General features: G+C 47.2%; 1 protein-coding gene across 4 annotated transcripts in view; it reads right to left on the bottom strand.

The window, feature by feature from the left end:
- The window catches only part of sema3b (sema domain, immunoglobulin domain (Ig), short basic domain, secreted, (semaphorin) 3B), a 249,149-nt gene that overhangs the window by 102,351 nt on the left and 129,279 nt on the right, over positions 1-17,519 (bottom strand). For 3 of the 4 annotated variants that reach the window (XM_055648019.1, XM_055648017.1, XM_055648016.1), the window contains exon 2: positions 798-948. In XM_055648019.1, coding sequence (XP_055503994.1) covers positions 798-906 — 109 coding nt within the window. In that variant the 5' untranslated portion in view covers positions 907-948. Of the gene's footprint in view, positions 1-797; positions 949-2,175; positions 2,385-17,519 lie in introns of those variants that run through there. The other variant, XM_055648018.1, reaches the window with a different exon arrangement.

The following is a 17,519-nucleotide window of genomic DNA, read 5'->3' on the forward strand; positions in this document are numbered from 1 at the left end:
GCGCCTGTTAAAAACCCTCATAAATACCCTTATGGTATCTGCCTCCACCACCATCCTCGACAGGGATTCCAGGCACCCACCACCCTCTGTGTAAAAAGCTTCTCCCGCACATCTCCTCCAAACTTTCCCCTTCCCACTTTAAAGCTTCGTCCTCTAATCTTTGGTATTTCCAATCCGGGGAAAAATAAATCATTCCGGCTACCTACCCAATCTATGTCTCTCATCGTTTCATACACTTCTATCAGGTTTGTCCACAGCCTCTGACACTCCAGAGAAAATAATCCAAATGCGTCCTTCCTCTGCTTATAGCTTTGGCTGGAGCAGGACAAAGCAGTAAAATAAGCCCGTGCATAGTTGCCGAGTAGATGGAGAGGGCAGGAAAGTAATATCCACCACTATGGTGAAAGACAGCTGAAAGCAGACCCAAACAGAACCAAAAGCTGTTGTTGTCAAGCTGGAGAGAGAGAGCAGAGGAGATTTACGAGGAAGTTGCCACTAATGATTTTGCCAGGCCCCTTTTCCGGGGTTATGTCCGTGCCCGGGTGGTGTTAGAGCGAGTCCACGCGCTGTCCATGGGCTCCCTGGGGGATTTCCGGGACCGCTGGACACCGCGGGGGGTTGAATGCTCCTTGACAAGGAATGCAAGATAGTTGTATAACAGTTTATCGTTTGTCATGTATTATGGTGGTGGGTACTGTTCTTTTTTACTGTACTATTTTAATATCTGAATTAATATTTTTGATTAAAAATAATTAAAATATATATATATTTATTTATTTATAAGTATGGCGACTCACCGTTGTAAGATATCTTCAACCTGGGGTTGCCACTGACTGCCGTGGGCTGCGCTCCAAAGCCTTCCACCGTGAGAAACTGCAGCACGAAGCAGTTCCACAGGAGTTTCATGGTTGTCCTCACGGAGGCGTCACGCTGCAAGCCAGCACAGTCCTGTGGACGGGAGGGAAAGGGAAGGAGAGTTACAGCCCTGGAGATGGAGAGGCCACAGGTGCACCTCCCTCTGCCCACCCACCTACTGCCAGCAGCAGCATCACGGGTAAGGGACTGGAGGTGCACCTTGCTTGCTTACATGCCACATACCCACTAGTATAATTACACACACACACAAACACATCTACAAGTACAGTCGCACACACGCCACATACACACAAGAACATTCACACACACACACACCACCTTCCCACAAATACAATCACACACACGCCACATACCCACCAGTTATACACACACAGAAACGCACACAAGTACATATTCAAAGACATACACACACACACACCGCACATACAAATAGAAGCACACACACGTATGCACAAGCACATTTATGCGCACACACACTCCAACACAGTACGTGCACATTCAAAGACATATACGCACCACACACAACATTGCCACAGAAGCACAATTATACAAACACCAACAAATAACCACTCATTGGAGACCCAGGAACTAGCATTAATCGGGCTTTACTGGAATTTATCTTGGAAACATCATCATTCTCTTTACCGTGTATCTGCACACTGCGGACGCCCGTGTAATCAGGCATTGTCTGTCCGCTGACTGGTCAGCACACAAAAGCTTTTCAGTGTACCTCAGTACACGTGACAATAAATTGAACTAAACACACACTCCAACACAGCACAAGTGCACATTTAGGCAAAGACATACACACACCACACATCCATACAAATAGAAACACACACACAAACAACATACTTGCACAAGTACACACACAGACACACACGCACAACACAAATATAAGCACAAATAGACACATGCACACTACACATATACATCACATATCAACACAAACATGTGTGTACATGCACAGACATCACGCATTCACAGGTATGTAAACAGTAATGCCCACATATATACACATAAAACACAAATCCCCACATAAGCGCAGGTACATGCATGCACACAAATACAAACTCACAGATAAACTGATATGCACATATAAACACCATAGACACATGCCCTTCACAGACACACACCGACTTTGGAAACCAATTCACTTTCCGCATAGCAACAGATTCTGGAATGCATTTTAAAAGAACACCCATTCCTCTTTTGTTAACAAGTGAGCAGGTACAAGGTTCGGGTTACCCCCCCCTCGCCTCGCCTTCCCTCTGACACACATCCCCACCCCTCTGTTACCTGCAACAAACACAAACGGCTGAGTGGTGGACAAGTGTACGCTTCCTCTCACCCCCTCTCCCTGCATGCTTGATGATCCTTGGCCCGGCTCCAATCACCACAAGAAGGGAACCAAAGCGAGACCTGGCTCTGCACAGGTCTGTCGGCATGCGAGGGAGGGGTGGAGTGTGTGTGTGTGTGTGCGAGAGAGAGAGAGGGAGTGTGAGAGAGTTTGAGAGAGAGAGAGAGAGAGAGAGAGACACACACACACACAGAGTGGGTGAGTGAGAGAAAAAACGTTAGTGTGTGCGTGTGAGTGAATGTGTGTGCGCGTGTTTGAGAGAGAGATGTGTGTGTGAGAGAGAGGAGAGTGAGAAAGAGAGGAGTGCGAGAGAGAGAGAGAGAGAGTGAGAAAGAGAGAGTGTGTGAGAGAGCAAGGGAGTGCGAGAGAAAGGGAGGCAGCACGCACAGAGGAACAATTTTAACAGAAAGGCTCCACAAAGCATGGCTGCCCGGATATTTAATCCCCCGCCCCCACCCCTTTCCCTTCTGCCTACATCTCTGTGCAGGAGTTTGAGAGCCGTCTTGTATATCGGAGGGAGCCATTCCTCTCCAGTACAGCCCTGTGTAACTTGTGCTATGAACACACACACATCACCAGCCTAGGAGACCCAGATAGTATCAGGCACAGGGTTCCCCACAACAAACAAACCCTCCCCTTGCGTTCTGCAAGAATTCAGGCTTTTCTTTCCTCTTGTCCTCTGGCACAGTCAAGCGAGCAGGCTCTCTTAAAGGGATTTTGGTGAAACCCTAAGTCACAATTTCAGCCAGAGAACCCTAGCAAGTACTCATCCTGGCACCCGACTGCTATGTTCTACCACTTTGCCCAAGTACTGGTATTTTTGAGAAACAATTCCACTGGGCTAGCTTTCCAACCCAAACGAGATGAACATCTGTGAGGAGTTTGCACGTTCTCCCCACGACCATGTGGGTTTCCTACCACATCCCAAAGATGCGCAGGTTTGCAGGTTAATTGGCCCTCTGTAAATTGCCCCGAATGTATCAATACTGTCCCAACCCACATCATGGGAAACGGAGTCTCGGCATTCCCTCTCTCTCCGCCCCAACCTAGACGTCCTGCTAGTTCCATTGTTCACATCCTTAAATCCCTTCAATATCACCTATTCCGCAGCCAACAATGGAGTGTTGTGGGCTCTACTTTCCCTTGACCATCGGTACGGGCTCAGATTTGTTCCGAGCCTTTTCATACTTTTAGTTGTACTCTCCCCTGAAGGTCCCGACCCAAAACGTCATCTATTCCTTTTCTCCAGAGATGCTGCCTGACCCTCTGAGTTACTGCAGCATTTTGTGTCTATCTTCTCTTGCCTTGATTGCACATGTAAGAGACTGCAGATGCTGGAGTTATTAAGCAGAAAGAATCTTTAGAAAACTTTCCAGGGGTCCCGACCCCAAAGGTCACCTGCCTATTTCCCTCCACAGATGCTGCCTGGCCCGTTGCATTCCACCAGCACTGTGTGTTTGGCTCACTGTTTTGGTTACTGCACAGTGATAATAGGTGCAGGAGTATGCCATTCGGCCCTTCAAGCCAGCACCACCATTCAATGTGATCATGACTGATCATCCCCAATCAGTACCTCGTTCCTGCCTTCTCCCCATATCCTCCGACTCTGCTATTTTCAAGAGCCCCATCTAGCTCTCTCTTGAAAGCATCCAGAGAACCTGCCTCCACTGCCCTCTGAGGCAGAGAATTCCACAGACTCATCACTCTCTGTGAGAAAAAGTGTTTCCTCGTGCCCGTTCTAAATGGCTTACTCCTTATTCTTAAACTGTGGCCCCTGGTTCTGGACTCCCCCAACATCGGGAACATGTTTCCTGCCTCTAGCATATCCAAACCCTTAATAATCTTATATGTTTCAATGAGATTCCCTCTCATCCTTCTGACGGGTTGCGAGTTTTCTATAACAGGTATATCTCTCTCTCTCCCTCCCTCCCTCCCGTTCTCTATAGACGTGGGCGAGACACAAGCCACTTCTCCCAGCAGATCTGTTTTGCAAATTTATCGTAGCAATCCCTCTACGCCAAACACTATCTGTCGAAAGGATTAAAGGGGCAAAGCCGGCCAAGTGCATGGAGTGATTCTGCTCGCTTGTGAACAGACAGCACGGCATGAGTGCATCGTTGTGAATATAGAACAGTTTAGTTTAGAGATACAGCGCAGAAACAGGACCTCAGGCCCACTGAGTCCGCGCCGTCCAGCGATCCCCGCACATTGACAATATCCCACACACACTCACACTAGGGAAATGTTTTAATTTATTTCACTGAAGCCAATTAACCAACTAAACCTGGACGGCTTTGGAGTGTGGGAGGAAACCGGAGCACCCGGAGAAAACCCGCGTGGTCACGGGGAGAACGTACAAACTCCGTACAGACTGCACCCCGTGGTTAGTCTCTAGTTCTGTAAGGCAGCAACTCTACTGCTGTGCTGCCCCTTTTTCTCTGCATTAATAAGCGAGTGGAGAAAAGGTGTACAGCACAGGAACAGGCCCTTCGGCCCCACAATGTCTGTGTTGAACATGATGCCAAGATCAACCTTTACCTGCGCGCACATATCCCTCATTCCCTGCGTACCCGTATGCCTATCCAAAAGTTAAACAAGATTAGTTTAGAGATAGTATGGAGGCAGGCCCTTCGGCCCTCCGTGTCGACCAACTATCCCCTCTCCTCTGCATACATGTGACTCATATCCCTCCATATCCATGTGCCTATCTAAGAGCCTTTTAAATGCTGCTATCATATCCGACTCCACAACTACCCTTGGTAACTCAGTCCAGGCTCTGTGTAAAAATCTTGCCCCGCACATTTCCTTTAAACTTTGTCCCTTAAAACTACACCCTCTAGTCTCTGACATTTTCACCCTGGGGGGGAATATAGGTTATATGTTTCTACCGGTTTCCCCTCAACCTCAGGTGATCCAGGCGAGGGATATGGGCCAAACATGGGCAGGTGGGGCTAGTGCACATGGAGCAGCTTGGTCAGCAGGGGCAAGTTGGGCTGAAGGGCCTGATTCCATGCTGTCCGACTCTATAGTCCCGTCCAAGACACAACCACACAGAGCATGACTGTAATCACTTGCAACCCAATGGGATGAACATTGAATTTGCCAATATCCGGTGACATCCACCTTTTTTCCTCCCTCTCCTCCCTATACCATATTAACATGCCCACCTTTCCCCTCCCCCACCCCCTTCCTACCATGTCCCTCCCTCCATTTTCAATCCTTTTCTACCCTTATTTGACACGTTCACAAGTTATAGGAGCAGAATTAGGCCATTCAGCCCATCAAGTCTACTCCGCCATTCAATCATGGCTGATCTATCCTTCCCGCTCAATTCCCATTCTCCTGCCTTTTCCCGGTAACCGCCAACACTCGTGCTAATCAAGAATCAATCTGCATCTTAAAAATAACCATTGACTTGGCCTCCACAGCCGTCTGTGGCAATGAATTCCACAGATCCGCCGCCCCTTTGTCACTTTCTTTACAGGATAGCATGCAAACAAGTGGACAGTAAAACATTGGTAGAGTTGTTGCCTTACAACACCGGAGACCCGGGTTCGATCCTGACCACGGGAGTTGGCTGCACAAAATTTCTACATTCTCCCTGTGATCACCTGGGTTTTGTCCGAGTGCCCTGGTTTCCTCCCACATGTAACCAATTTACCAAGGTCACTTGCCTTGGTAAAAAAAAAAAGTAAATTGTCCCGAGTGTGTAGGATAGTGCTGGTGTACGGGGTGATCGCTGATCGGCACGGACTCGGTGGGCCAAAGGGCCATTTTCAAGCTGTATCTCAAAAGTCTATTGCAAAGTCTAAAAGGTTTACACTGTACCTCGGTACATGTAACAAGAAGAAACTAAACTGAATTCAGTTTTCTTTTGTTCAATCTCACTTGGTAGAAAAAAAGCTTCATGGTAATATTTGAATAAAATTAATATATTAATAAAGTTCAATATTTCTACCTGAAAACCATTTAAGAACACGAGTGGAATTTACAGCTGGACATCCAACAGTTCAATTCCCACTCCAGCAGATGGATTGCAATTGTCCTGCAAGCTTCCAGCTGCTCCCAATAATGTCTACAGATGTGGACACGAGATCAAAGATGAATTAAGGTAGAATGCCATGCGACAGAATTATACGGAGCGTAACAAACCGGTGATAGATTCAAGAATCACCCAGCCTCTCTAACTCAGCGACTGCCCCATCACATAGCAGGTCGTTCGTTGCTCTACCGATAACATCTGGGATGAGAAACGTGTACAGATGGGTCCATGGTCTCATGAACCAGGCATTTTATGTAATTGGGACCTCACTGCCCTTCTTGGTTGTTTAGCTACAAGGCCCACAAGGGATCAGAGGGCAGAGGTCAGGAATCTGACTACACAAACTACACCCGTGTTTAGTTGAGAGATACAGGAACAGAAACAGACCCTTCGGCCAACCGAGTCCACACTGACCAGCAATCCCCGCATGTGAATACTACCCTACACACACAAGGGACAATTTTAATTTTTTATACAAAGCCAATTAACCTACAAGCCTGTACATCTTTGGAGTGTGGGAGGAAACTGAAGATCCCGGAGAAAACTCATGCAGGCCAAGGGGGAGAAGGTACAAACTGCATACAGGCACCGCCCATAGTCGGGATCAGACACAGGTCTCTGGCACTAAGGCAGCAGCTCTACCACAATGCCACCTTGCCGCCCACCAGATGTGTAGAAAGGAACTGCAGATGTCAGATCATACCGAAGAAAGACACAAAGTGCTGGAACAGCACCTCATATTCCGCTTGGGCAGCTTACAACCCAGCAGTATGGGTTGAAGAAGGGTCTCGACCCAAAACATCACCTATTCCTTTTCTCCAAAGATGCTGCCTGACCTGCTAAGGTACTCCAGGATTTTGTCTCTATCTTCGGTACAAACATTGATTTATCTAATTTTATGCAACCCCTACATTCCTCTCTCCACCCTCCGCCACCATAGACATCCTACTACTTCCACTGTTCGCATACCTTTATCCCTTCGTTATCACCTCTTCCCCACCCAACAATGGGCCATTGTGGCTTCCATCCTTCCTTGGTCATCTGTTGCCCGCTTTGCTTTGTTCTTGTCTTTTATTAGCTCCACCCCCCCCCCTTCCACCCCTCCCCCTCAACTTTCAGTCTGAAGCAAAGATCTTATAGCAGAGCAAGGTGGCCTACTCCTACGCAAAACACGTAGTACGGTCATGGGCAGATTCATGGGCGATTATAGGACCCATTTTAGCAACCAGCCTCCAGCATCTTGTTCCGCCATCTTGCTTCCGGCCAAAGATCGAATCTTTGCTTCCGCCTCCGCTCCCGTATCTTCGCAAGTCTTTGACTTGGGCGGGGAGAGGAGGTGCGCGGCCCAGGGCAGCGGGGAGAGGAGGTGTGTGACCTGGGGCAGCGGGGAGAGGGGGTGCGCGGCCCGGGGCAGCGGGGAGAGAGGAGGGGAGTAGTGCAAGTGGGGTAGTGGTGGCGCAGGAGGGTTAGGTAGGACCGGGGTGCAGAGAGCAAAGATCTTATAGCAGAGCTCTGCTATAAGATCTTTGGGAGAGAAAGAGAGGTGGGGTAGGGGCCGGGGTGCAGAGAGCATGGGGAGAGATGTGGGGTTGGGGGCTGGTGGGTTAAGGGACTACAGCATAGGAGGGGGTGGGGAGACATTGTAGTGTGGGGGGAGGCGAGGGAGTGCCGGGGGAAGATAGGGCCTAATGTGTGTGAAGTTGTGGGGAGGTTTACAATGTTTCTTATTTAATGTCCCTTGTCTAGTCTGAAATAGTTCATCGTTGGATATAAAAATCAGAAGAAATATAATTGTGTGTGTTATATGATTATATACATTTATATCACATTCATGTATGGGTGTTTATAAACATTTTATTCTTTAACAAGAATTAACAGAAGTATGAACTAACAAAACTATGAATCTAACCCTATATCACACACAAAAACTGATCCCCCGCAACGTTGATTACACTGTGAGTCGGGTCGGGTCAGGTAGGTTCCGGTTACTAAAATGGGTGGGGAAAAATGCCCATGATCCCCTCCATAGCGTACTACACGTCGGCACATTGCATTTCGCAGAAGTAGCCTATCTTGCTCTGCTGTAGGATCTTTGGTCTGAAGAAAGTCCCAATGCAAAACGTCCCCCTTCATTTTTCTCCGGAGATGCTGCCTGGCCCGCTGAGTTACTCCAGCACTTTGTGTCAGCTTGCCGACCACAGGGAAATCTCTCCTCTTGTTTGCAGATGTTTTTCAGCTGGGTTCACATCGAAGTGTATGATTTCATATACGTGGGCGCACAGTGGCGCAGCTGGTAGTGCCGCTGCCTCACAGCGCCAGAGACCCGGGTTATATCCTGATCACGGGTGCTGTGTAGGTGTGCACGGTTCCACTATGACCATGTGCAATTCCTCCAGGTCAGAGTGGAGAAACAGGCTCTTCGGCCCGACCTGCCCACACTGACCAACATATCCCATCGACACTAGTCCCACCTGCCTGCATTCGGCCCATATCCCTGTAAACCTATTCTATTCATGCACCTATTTAAATGTTCCTTACACACTGTGATAGCATCTGCATAAACTGCCTCCTCTGGCAGCTTGTTCCATGCACCTACCATCCTTTGTGTAAAAAGGTTGCCCCTCAGGCTCCAATTAAATCTTTCCTCCCTCACGTTAAAGCTATGTCCTCTGGTTCGCGATTACCCTAGTCTGGGTAAAAGACTCACCCAATCTGTTCCTCATGTGATCTTATACACCTCTATAAGATCATCCCTTATCCTCCCGCACTGGAAGGAATAATGTTTGATCCTGCCCAATCTCTCCCTATAACCCAGGCCCTCAAGTTAGGAGGTTGCTCTGGTTTCTTCCCACATCCCAAAGATGTGCAGGTTTTTTCAGGTTAATTGGCATCTGTAAATTGCCCCAGTTTTTTCGGGAAGTGGGATAACAGAACTAGTATGAAGGGCTTGATTGATGGTTGGTATGGACTCAGTGGGCCGAAGGGCCTGTTTCCAGGCTGTATCTCTAAACCAAACTAAATCAGATTCTTTATGGGGCAATGGCCCTTGGCACAGTTGTCTGAACAAAACAAAATAGTTAAAACACATTTGGGCTGAATTCTGGTGAGGGAGCCCAGAAATAAGACTGAATGACTTGTTTATACACGGTGTAGGGGACATCTGGAATTTTATCCAGTAAAATAGCAGCAGAGGCTGGAGTCAGCTGGGGTGGTGTTTTTCTGGCTGTTTGGGTCAAAATAAGTTCATAATTCATAGGAGCAGAATAAGGCCATTCAGTCCATCGAGTCCACTCAGCCATTCATTCATGGCTGGTCTATCTTACCCTCTCGACCCCATTCTCCTGCCATCTCCCGGCGACCTTTGACACCTTTACTAATCAAGAACCTCTCAATCTCCGCTTTAAAAATACCCAATGTCTTGGCCTTCACAGGAATTCCCCCAGATTCACCACCCTCCGACTGCAGAAATTCCTCTTCATCTCCTTTCTAAAGGTACATCCTTTTATTCTGAGGCTACGCCCTCTGGTCCTAGACTTGAGGGCTTGCTCCCTTTCAGTACAATTATAAAATTAAAATTTGGAATTCCTACCCACCCTCAGCTCAGGCTGTGGCATAGAATCGATTCAAGATATTTATTGAGGGAGCAATAGACAATGGGTGCAGGAGTAGGCCATTCGGCCCTTCGTGCCAGCACCGCCATTCAATGTGATCATGGCTGATCATCCCCAATCAGTACCCCGTTCCTGCCTTCTCCCCATATCCCCTGCCATCTTTAAGAGCCCTATCTAGCTCTCACTTGAAAGTATCCAGAGAACCGGCCTCCACCGCCCTCCGAGGCAGAGCCTTGAGATGAGATTCAGAATAGTGGCGCAGAAATGAAAGATCAACCATGATCTTATTTAATGGCTGACCAGGAATGAGGGGCCAAATAGACCATCTTTGCATCGATTTATTTTGCCCTTATATTCCAAACGAGGGTTGTTAGAGCCAAGCAAAAACTGCTGGAGTAACTCGGCAGGCCAGGCAGCATCTATGGCGGGAATGGAAAGGTGATGTTTCAGGTTGGGACCTTCTTCAGACTGGTTGCTGTATGGAGGTGGGGAGGGGGAAGGAGGTGGGGGGGTGGGGCAAACTCTGGCAAGCAATAGGCGGATACAGGTGAGGAGGGGGGGGGGGGGGGGGGGGGTGGGTGACTGGCAGACTGCTGGACAAAGGATAGAGGTGAAAAGGAGACAAAAGGCTGTCAGATAAGTAGAGAGTTATATAGCCAGGAGGGATGGTATTTAGAGTTATGGATGTAAACCAGGAGCAGTGAAGATCAGATTAATCATGGATGATGGAAAAGGCTCAACGGACGGAGATCTTTTTCTGTGCCTATGTTCGTACATAACTGACTTCCAACCAGGAAAACCCTTACAGCGTGAAAATACAGGCTTCAAATCCTCCACCAGACAAGGCAAGTTGATTTCCCCCCTAACATGTCAATAGGTCCATGCTTGATGGAAGAAAAATTCTGAGAGCAACTCATTGTCCAGTCTCTGATTTGCAACACTGTTACAGTTTTGGCTTGTCCATCTCGCATTCAGCACAGCGCACAGATGGGAACTACACAGAAAACAGCCACTCTCTCTCCACGGTTTCCCCACTACATCGCAAAGACATGCGGGTTTGAAAGTTAACTGGTTTTCAGTAAATTGCTTTGAGTGTGTAGAGAGTGGATGAGAAAATGGGATAACATAGAGCTCGTGCGAACATGATCAACTGTCAGAGTGGACTTGGTGGGCCGAAGGACCCGTTTCCATGCTGTATCGTTTAATCGATCATAATTTGCGAGATGAATCAGTAGTAAGGAAGGCAAATGCATTGTTCGTATTAATTTTGAGAGGACTAGAATTTAAAAACGGCTGCATTTGGAATATTGTGACCCACTTTGAGCCCCATATCTGAGGAAGGATGTGCTGGCGTTGGAGAGAGGGGGGGTCCAGAGGAGGTTTATGAGAATGATCCCGGGAATGATTGGGTTAATGTACGATGGGCATTTGATCGTTTCGGGCCTGTAGTACAGTACAGAAGGATGAGGGGACATCTTTGAAATTTACCGAACAGTGAAAGGTCTGGATATAGTGAATGTGGAGAGGATGTTTCCACTGGTGGGAGAGTCTAGGACTAGAGGCCACAGCCTTAGAATATAAACGGAGACCAGGAGGAATTTCTTTGGTCAGAGGGTGGTGAATCTTTGGAAATCATTTCCACAGACAGTGGAGGAGGCCAAACCATTGAGTATTTTGAAAATGGCGACTGTCAGGTTCTGGTATATTACGAGTATCAAAGGTTACGGGGAGAAGGCAGGAGAATGGGGTTGAGCCATGATTAAATGGCAGAGTGGACTTGATGGGCTGAATGGCCTAATTCTACTCCTACGATTTAAGAACAGAATCCCATCGCAACACATTGGTGGAGAGAGTTGGCACTCAGTCCCTGGGAATTAATCATGGCCCTTAAATTCAACAGACGTTGTTACTAAACAAATGCACACAAATAGTTCCCCCTCCCCACCCATCCCCCAAATCTTCAGGCCACCAGTTCTTCGTGATACTTTGCTGACACTAATTGCTCAATTGAATCCCAGGGACAAAGCAGCAGACCAACGTACACCGGGCAAATTCTGTAATTACATCTTTCTCACAAATTGCCCAAATCACAGTGACAAACAAGCCCATTAGGCACAGAGCTGGGGCGATCAACTGCGACATACCTTTCTTTCATCTGTTCTTTGTACCTGCTTATATACGACGGTCCAGTCCCCCGTCTCTCAGTCTGAAGAAGGGCTTCGACCAGAAACGTCACCTATTCCTTTTCTCCAGAGAAGCGGCTTGATCCCCGAGTTACTCCAGCATTTGTATCTAACTTTGGTATAAACCAGCATCTGCAGTTCCTTCCTACACGACTGCCGTCTCTACTGTACAGCCACTCAGCTGCCTTCCATTAGCAAGGCCAACGCCAGAGCCACTCTGCATAACATTCCTCTATTTTCCACAACATTAAGCCAAAACCAGCACTAGCTACAAACACACACGTAGACTTAAAGTCCAACTAGCATTTCAGCACACATTGCAGATTCATCATACTGGCCCCTGCACAACAGCTAATTATTAATGGGGGATGGAAAGAGGATAGGGATGCAAATTTGTGCTTTAATTAAACTTTTCAAAAAATAAAATTTTCTGCAGAATAAAAATATATAAACAAACCAAAAAAACGCGCAAATAATTCTTCATTTATTCTTAGCATCTATACATTCAGTGGGTGTCATACCCTAGTGTTATAACATAAAGCATTGAACAGTAGAGCAAAGGACCAGGCCCTTTGGCCCACAATGTCTCTGCTGAACAGGATGCCAAGACCAGCTCCTGCAATCATGTAATGGCTTTTCCATGACTGGACAGCACGCAGCAACAAAGCTGTTCACTGTACCTCGGTACATGTGACAATAGCAAACTAAACCAGTCTTTACACAACGCACCCTTCCACTCATGTGGCCCCTTGGGGGTGATGTCGCCTTCCCTTGTTCAACGCCTCACCAGACTCAGCCCCTCAAGTACATGAAGACAGGCAAGAAAGGAACTGCAGATGCTGGTTCACATAAAAAAAAGACAAAGTCTTGGAGTAACTCAGCAGGTCGGGCACAATCTCCGAAGAACATGGATAGGTGACGTTTCTGGGCCAAAGAATTGTCCAGACCAGAAACATCACCCATTCATGCTCCCCGTGTTCTGTCTGACTCGCTGAGTTTAGTTTTAAAGATATAGTGCAGAAACAGGCCCTTTGGCCCACCGAGGCTGCACCGACCAGTCATCACTTCGATTACAAGTTTCAATTTTACTGTGGCCAATATACCTACAAACCTGCACATCTTTGGCGTGTGGGAGGAAACCAGAGCACCCAGAGAAATCCCACAAGGTCACAGGGAGAACGTACAAGTGGAGTACAGACAGCACCCATAGACAGGATCGAACCCAGGTCTCTGGCGCTGGAAGACAGCAACTCTACCGCTGCGCCACCGTGCTGCTCTTGAATTACTCCAGCACTTTATGCCATTTTATTTAGCTTTGATTAAGATGCGGACTGAGCAATGGAATTGGTCAAAGTACTTTGGATTTACTCTTGAAACATGTCTATACTCATGAGAGTTTACCTGTACTGCCAAGATTCAATCATCTCTCCATACATCTCCTGTGGCTCTGCACTATAATCTGTTCGCTAACACACCTCAAGGCATCTTGTGATATTTAAAAGCAAGAACTTGTCTGTGTTGTAATTAACTAATTTGTATGAATTGATTCAGAAATGAATGGCTTCTGCATCGACTGACAAGTGGGAAAGACTTGCATTTACATAGTGCCCAGCATATCCCTCGCAGGACGTTCCAAAGCACTCGGCAGCCAAACGGTGGAACTAGGTTTAAGTTTATTATTGTCACATGTACCAAAGTACAGTGAAAAGCTTTGTTTTACATGCTATTCAGCCAGTTCAGTTTCTAGTAAAATAGGTAGAACAAAGGTGAAGATGCAGCATGCCACAAAGAGCTTTGGGGCTGCACAGTGGCACGGCAGTAGACTTCCGACCTAACAATGCCAGAGGTCCGATTTCAATCCTGCTGTCTATGTGGAGTTTGCATGTTCCCCGAGTCCACGTGGGATTAGTTTAGTTTAGAGCTACAGTGTGGAAACGGTCCACCGAGTCTGTGCCGACCAGCGATCACCTGTACACTTGTTCTATCCTACACACTTGGGACAATTTACAGAAGCCAATTCACCTACAAACCTGCACGTCTTTACAGTGCGGGAGGAAACCGGAGCACCCAGAGAAAACCCACGCGGTCACAAGGAGAATATGCAAACTTTGTACGGACAGCACCCGTAGCTAGGATCGAACCTGGGTCTCTGGCGCTATCAGGCAGCAACTCTACCGCTCCTCTGGGTGCTCCAGTTTCCTCCCACATCCCAAAGACGTGCATGTTTGTGGATGTTGTGGCCTCTGTAAATTGCTCTTAGGGAGTAGATGTGGCTTAGTGTCCTTTTTTGTAAAACAGACCCTTCTTCACCTGCAGTTCCTCGATTCTATTCTCCAGAGATACCGCCCGAGTTACTCCAGCCAGCACTTTGTGTAAAACAGCATCTGCAGTTCCTTGCTCCCTCATAGAACTAGCATGACAGATGACCAATGGTCAGCATGGACTCGGTGGGTCGAAGGGTCCATTTCCATGTGGGGGCTATAAACTAAACTATTCAATGATTCCAATAAACCAAAGCAACCAAACCGCCACAGGATTTGGCTGTCAAGCCAACACAATCAATTTAAATACATTCACTTAATGTGCGCAGGTGGGACCCGCGCTGGTAATGCGATGCCGTTTCTCAGCCCATAATTCACACTGTCTTTCTTGCTTTATGCATTTGAAATGCTTTTGATTTATTGGCACTTATCTTGTTTTCCAGAATGGTTTGAAAAAAACGAGTAAAGCCTCAAGGTTAATCAGGTGAGCAACAGCTCCGACAGTGATATGACAAGGGTGATTCAGATGATCAACATTAACCACATCACATTCAACAGAAACGATTTAACGTGTGTTATCACCTAATCTTTAGCATTATGAATACAGACCTCTGACTAACATGTCTCGGATGCTTGGAAATCGACGGAATGCATGTTAAATGCATCCACACGATGACAGTGTAAAGAGCCCAGTCCATTCATTTTATTGACTCCATGGGTATAGAATGCGACTCCAAGACTCTTGTCCAATATGGACTGTAGACAGCTGTGGAGGCAGTCAGTGCTATCATTAAGGTGCAGACTGATGGATTCTGGATTAGTACGTGTGTCAGGGGTTATGGGGAGGCAGGAGAAGGGGGTTGAGAGGGAAAGATAGATCAGCCATGATAGAACGGCGGATAGACTTGCTGGGACGAATGGCCTAATCCTGCTCTAAAACCTATGAATTTTGGCCCACCAAGTCCGCACTAACCAGCGATCAGCCCGTACACTGGCACTATCCAACACACTAGGGAAAATAGGCAATTCTAACAAAGTCAATTAACCTACAAACCTGTAGGTCTTTGGAGTGTGGGTGGAAACCGGAGCACCCGGAGGAAACCCACGCGGTCACGGGGAGAACGTGGAAACTCCCTACAGACAAGCACCCGAGGTCAGGATCGAACCTGTCTCTCCAAGGCAGCAACTCTGCCATTTAGGTTTATTATTGCCACGTGCACGGAGGTACAGGGAAAAGTATCGTTTTGAACGCTATCCAATAAAACCAGATAATACTACAAATAAATACAAGCAAGCCAAATTCAAGTAGAATAGGTAGAGAAAAGGGGGAGGATACAGAGTGCAGAATATCACTCTCCGCATTGTAGCACCAACTCCACATACAAAGTCCAATGTCCACAATGGGCTAGAGGTGAAACTGTGAGCAATAGCCCTGCTTGAACTCAACACACGCCCCGTTCTTTTGCATCATCAATATAGTGGTTTTATGGGACATAGAACAGTGCAGCGCAAGTCCAGGCCCTTCAGCCCACTGTGTAAAAGCATCTTAAATGTCACTGGCACACCTGCTACCATCACCCTCCTGTTCCAAATGGAAGAAGGGGAAAATTCAGCAAACCGGATCTCCCTTTCTTAAACATGTTTTGGTGTTCTGGCCCCTGTGTTCAAGAGTTTAACACATACTTGTCATTCAAAATCAAGTTACAGTCCATTCACCGTTTTGTGACATCTAAACTGCGATCCTAAAGTGCGATTTTCAGAGCGGTCCTCAAGATCAAAGAAAACAAAAACAATTCTTGAGAGGAGAGTTTAGTTTAATTTAGAGATACAGCATGGAAACAGGCCCTTCGGCCCACCGAGTCCGCACTGGTTCGATCCTACACACCAAGGGAAATTTACAGAAGCCAATTAACCTACAAACCTCACGCCTTTAGACTGTGGAAGGAAACCGGAGCACCCGGAGAAAACCCACGCGGTCAGAGGGAGAACGTCCAAACTCCGTACAGACAGCACCCGAGGTCAGGATTGAACTGGAACCGAGAGGCAGCAAATCTACCGCTGCGCCACAGTGCCGCCCCCTGGGATGGATCACACCAATAGATTTACTATAAGGATGCGAGATCTGAGAATCATGATTAAATGACCTACACAAACTGAGAGATGAACTGTAAAAAGCCCAGGCTAAATTGCAGACAAAATTACAGAAAAGTAATACAAGTTCACCATCGAATTTCCAGCACCTTTGGTTCCAGAGCCTTGCTGGATTCATCGTTTTGCCTCACCAACATGGTGATAGACGGGGGCCGAGATTACCGGCTCGCAAAGTCGGCTATGGGAACGGATCTGCCGGCACTGGCCAGGCTGCAGTTCCATTGCCCCAGCCATAATGGGGGGGAAAATGCACGACCCGCTGAATGGCCGCCCCGATGAGGTCGAGATCGGCCACCTCTCCCAGCCTAGGTGCCACATTTACGGGGGTACTTCCAGTGGAGATTTAAAGTGCGCTCTTGTCATTTTGTCCAGATTAAAGCAGGTGGCAGACCATCGGTGGTGGACCTGTACTGATTTTGAATTGATTGCGTTAGTTTCCACGTCAGTTGACATATGAAGTACTGGGATGGAATCGGCCGATTCAACGGTGGTGTTGAAGCCAAAATTCCATTCTACGACACTCCCATGGAATGGCCGCAGATGACTTCATTCTTTTCAAAGAAATGCACAAAGCGAAACTTCAATGAGGCTTTCGTGAATGAAGAAATCTCATCAGAATCTGATTAATAGACTGAACCTGCTGCAAATGTAAAATGACATTCCAAGAACCTTTGGCTAGATTCAGGTTTATTATTGTCACATGTACTGAAGTAGAGTGAAAATTTCTCTCTTGCATGCTATCCAAACAGAACAGATATTATAAATAAATACAATCAAGCTAAACTCAAGTACAATAGGTAGAACAAAGGGGAAGGTACATTGTGCAGAATATGCAGCCATTCTCAGCATTGTAGCGCATCAGTTCCAGAGACAAAGTCCAATGTCCACAACGGGGTAGAGGCGAATCGACAGTACCCTAAGCTTCTGGAAGGACCATTCGGAAGCCTGATGACAAAGGGGAAGAAGCTGTTCCAGGATCTGGTGGTGCCCACTTTCAAACTTGTGCCGGAAAAAAAGGAATGACCAGCGTGGGAC

This window comes from Leucoraja erinacea, chromosome 16, assembly GCF_028641065.1.
Source record: "Leucoraja erinacea ecotype New England chromosome 16, Leri_hhj_1, whole genome shotgun sequence".
Lineage (NCBI taxonomy): Eukaryota > Metazoa > Chordata > Chondrichthyes > Rajiformes > Rajidae > Leucoraja > Leucoraja erinaceus.